At 41.7% G+C, this 4,611-nt stretch overlaps 1 protein-coding gene across 1 annotated transcript in view; it reads left to right on the top strand.

The window, feature by feature from the left end:
* The first annotated feature begins 3,666 nt into the window (after positions 1–3,666).
* Positions 3,667–4,611, top strand: part of LOC108776782 (plasminogen activator inhibitor 1 RNA-binding protein) — a 7,176-nt gene continuing 6,231 nt past the window's right edge. The window contains exon 1 of the mRNA XM_018543494.1: positions 3,667–4,369. Coding sequence (XP_018398996.1) covers positions 4,024–4,369 — 346 coding nt within the window. The 5' untranslated portion in view covers positions 3,667–4,023. The remainder of the gene's footprint in view (positions 4,370–4,611) is intronic.

Raw genomic sequence — 4,611 nt, forward strand, 5'->3', positions numbered from 1 at the left:
AAAAATTTTAAATAATTATTATTATCTCATCTTTCACGACTTATAGATTAATAATAAGAGATAGATTAATAGATTACAGATTAATATAGTGAAAGAAATTACTTTCTTTACGTTTTATAGATTATAGATTAATATAGTAAAAGAAATTACTTTCTTATTATTATTACTTTCGTATTATTATTATAGATTATAGATTAATATAGTGAAAGAAATTACTTTCTTTACGTTTTCTGCTATTATAAAATTAATTTTTTTCTTAATTTAAATTTCAACTTTTTATTAGATTAGAACTACCATCAAATCAACGAACTCAACTGATACTCCGGTCGTTCATAAAGTCACATAAATTTAGAGTTAACTCGTACCGTCTCGTACCTAACTCAACTCTACTCTAACTCTATTCGGAGAAAACTTTATGAACGCAGCCCCATGGTACGGAAAAGTGAAATGGTAGGAGCAATCAATCAGCATCGTTCCGTTCCGATTTTAAGTAGCCTGGCTCCCCATGGGGCATATTTTTCGGAAACGGAAATTTTTCGTACTCTGTCGGTCGCTGGCGATCACTAGCAATTAGGTTAAGAAAAATCTGAAACCTATGGATGGAGGAAGAAGGTTTTGAGTACTGAAAAATTTAAGTAGAGAATGTCATGTGTAAGTATTGTAATTATATGTTTGCTAAGTTATTTTATATTAGATTATGGTGATGGCCTTGCATACATTTTTAACCTAACATTATATGTACAATATCCCAAATATCCAAAGAAAAAACATTCAATAATATTATTATGTTAATATTATTATTAAGATAACTGTGGAGTTATACTTTGCCACTTTATTATATTTTTCATAAGAAGTAATCGTGCTGTTATCGCTTTTACCTTTTCCTTCAAAAATCATATAAAAAATATTTAATATATTATGGTTCAAAAATAATAAAACTAGTAATAATAATTAGCAAACATATAATTACAATACTTACAGATGATATTCTCTACTTTTTCAGTACTCTTAATCATATAGTAGTATTACATATATGCTCTTAACCTTCTTCTTCCTCCATCCGTAGGTTTCAAGTTAGAGAACCTCTAGTAGAGAGAATCGCCAACTTGGTCACGTGACCAATTACGCGATTGGCTGGAGGAAATAAGCAGATTTGGGCATCTCGACACCAATGCATGTCGTCAGAACATGGCGGCCCCATCATTCGCGATGAAATATTTATGTCTCGATTAAATGGTCCGGGGTTCGGGAACGCCGTCGGGGTACACGAACACGAAGACTGCCACTGCTGGGGTCAGTCTGCCACTCTCTAAATCTCTTCGTATAAGGTTAGTGATCGTTGATCGACTCTACACACAAACTTCAATACCTAAATGTACATCTCTTATGTAATAAAAGTTTACTTATGATTTTTGCCAATGAACACTTTAATATTTCGTCAAATTTCTAACAAATTTAAATAATATTAAAACATAATTACTAACACGATCAACTAGAGTCGATCAACGATCGAGTTGATCACTAACCTTATACGACGAGATTTAGAACGTGGCAGACTGACCCCAGCAGTGGCAGTCTTCGTGTTCGTGTACCCCGACGGCGTTCCCGGACCTCGGACCATTTAATCGGGACGTAAATATTTCATCGCGAACGATGAGGCCGCCATGTGTTCTGACGTCATGCATTGGTGTCGAAATGCCCAAATCTGCTCATTTCCTCCAGCCAATCACGTAATTGGTCACGTGACCAAGTTGGCGATTCTACTAGAGGTTCTCTATTTCAAGTTATTCTTAACCTAATTTTTTGTGATCGCTAGAGACATTTATGAATACGAGCATATATCTTGAAACAAGATAAATATTACAAGAGGAAGCAAACATAACTAAAGGTTCTCTATTTCAAGTTATTCTTAACCTAATTTTTTGTGATCGCTAAAGACATTTATGAATACGAGCATATATCTTGAAACAAGATAAATATTACAAGAGGAAGCAAACATTTGGTAAATTTGTTTACTTTTGTAATTTTCACCGATACAGAATCGATCCCAAGATTTCGATTGATTCGATAAAACAACTACAATCGTCCAAATAAATATCTAATTATCTACCTACCCACGTATGGCGCTGTAGATATTTGGCAAGCGACAATTGGTCGGCGCCAATTGGACAAATCGATCGGCTAATGCCGATTGGTCGCATAACGTCTCGCGCTGTTATATAACAACAACACGACACATACATGTTTCGAAATAAAGTGTAAAGCCTATCGCACATAAAATGCATATTTGAGCATGAGCATACATAAAGAATTTGATTGGTCCATTGACTCATGCATAAGAAAATGGGCCAATAAAATTCCTTATGCACATGCTTTATGCATTATGCAAAAGTGTGTGTTGGGGCTCATAGGCTTAAAAGTCCAAACACAAGCTTTTGCATAACGCATAATACATAGTGCATAAGAGAATCAGCCAATCAAAGTATTTCTTTTCATTGAACTAGAAGGAAAGGAGGGCTTCAGACTGGTTGATTCTCTTATGCACTATGTATTATGCGTTATGCAAAAGTCTGTGCTCCCCGCTTTAAGCCCAAAACACATGAAATGCATAACAGTGCATAAACATAACATACGACCGCTGGACCAATGAGCATCATATGTTATGGCAACTTTATGCTGGATGCTTATTGGTCCAACAGCTTTATGTTATGCTCATGCTCTATTATGCATTTCATGTGCGATAGGCTTAAAACTATATCCACACAACTTGCATAGCTGCATAAACGCATGCATAAAGAAAATTATCCAATCGCATTTCCCTTATAGAGATGCACGTAAAACGTGATTGGATAATTTTCATTATGCATACGTTTATGCGGCTGTGCAAGTTTGTGTGGATATAGCTTAATGCCAGTTGCACACCAGCGCGATGTTCGTCGCGCGCGACACGCGATATCCAATGAGCGTTTAGCTTTAGAATTCGAACATTGGTAAAGCTGTACGCTCATTGGATATCGCGCGTCGCACGCGACGAACATCGCGCTGGTTTGCAGTAGAGTCCTAGATATCAGAGAAGCGCAACCGGCTTAAGTCAGTATCGCAAAATTACTAAGAAGAGTATTAAAAATGGCGTCGTTTGCAGACGAGATATGAAATCCACCAATCGTTTATTAGTCAGCCATTTTTAATACCACTGAATGAATGTCATGATTGGCTGACAGTCAGCTAATCAGGACGCGGTACATCGGTTGCGCTTCTCTGATATCTGGGACTCTAGTTTGCAGCTGGTATTTACATTCATTAAATTTGTTGCGATCGTCTCTCTCGTAATTCTTGCATTTTCGATGCGACTTTCTCGAGATAAGCATCCGCAGCTCGCGGTGATTAGCGATTTGCCGCTCGTTGTCGGCGCGTCTCATGGAAATCATCGTTCGTCTTTCCAGCCTAATGCCTAGTTCACACTGGATGCGATGGGCGATGAATGACGAGCGATATCCAATAAAAGCTTCGCTTTAGCTCACACGATGGTGTAAAGCAGAGTTCTTATTGGTTGTCGCTCGTCGCGCATCGCTCATCACGCCTAGTGTGAACTAGGCATTAAGCGACGAATTATGAACAATTGAGAGTCTTCTCGAGCACCGCGATGCTATTTATCGGGGAAGCGAACCGTGTGTAAATTCACGGCATATTTTTGGATGATTTCTTTCACATCTGTCGAGACGATGGAGCGGCCTGCGTGTGTTAATTCCAAAGAAATACGATAATTCTGGCAGGGGAGGTGGCGCGCTCGCCGCACGGTAATTCCGCGGTTTCTGCTGGTCTCTCTCGCTCTTCCCACTCTTCCTTCGCCCTTCTCCTCCCTCGCCACTATCGCACGGTGCTCGCAGCGGGGTAGACCTCGTGGTGGTTTCGAGCTTTTCGACTCGGCCATATTGGATAGTGAATGACTTCTTTACACAGAGGCTCGAAAGTAGCCGTGCAACCTTTGCGAGATCCTCGACGCCGTGAGGATACTGAGCCAAGATGGAAAACGAGTATACAGTTACGGTCACGAACAAGTTCTTGCTGGCGCTCGACGAGAGCGAGGATCCCCTGGAGGTGCTAAAAGTGCGCGAGCAGGAGAAGGAAGCCAAAAAGAAGGAGAGGATCTCGGAGAAGGAGAACAAGAGCAAGCAGCAACATCAGCAGCAGCAACAGCAGCAGCAGCAGCAGCAACAACAACAGCAGCAGCAGCAGCAACAACAACAGCAGCAGCAGCAGCAGCCGCAGGACGGTCAGAAGACCGCCAACAACAAGACGCAGAAGAGCCGCGTGATCAAGGACGCCCAGCAGCCACCGTCGAAGACGCAGGAGGCCAAAAAGGATCAAGGTTAGTCCTCTCCTCCCGGCGCGGCGCGTCGCGTCGCGTCGCGTCGATGCGGCACGATGCCGCCTCGCACACACACACACACACACACACACACACACCTCGCCTCGACTCTCGTCCGCGCGTTCGTTATGGCCGTCCCTCGCGGGCTCCCCATGTGCCTCGGTTTTCCGCCGACTTCACGCGACGACTTCTTCTTGACGCCGTTATTCCTCGCGACCGGTCCTCCCCTCCCCCCCCCCCCC

Source organism: Cyphomyrmex costatus, unplaced genomic scaffold (assembly GCF_001594065.2).
Source record: "Cyphomyrmex costatus isolate MS0001 unplaced genomic scaffold, Ccosl1.0 scaffold378, whole genome shotgun sequence".
Taxonomy (NCBI): Eukaryota; Metazoa; Arthropoda; class Insecta; order Hymenoptera; family Formicidae; genus Cyphomyrmex; species Cyphomyrmex costatus.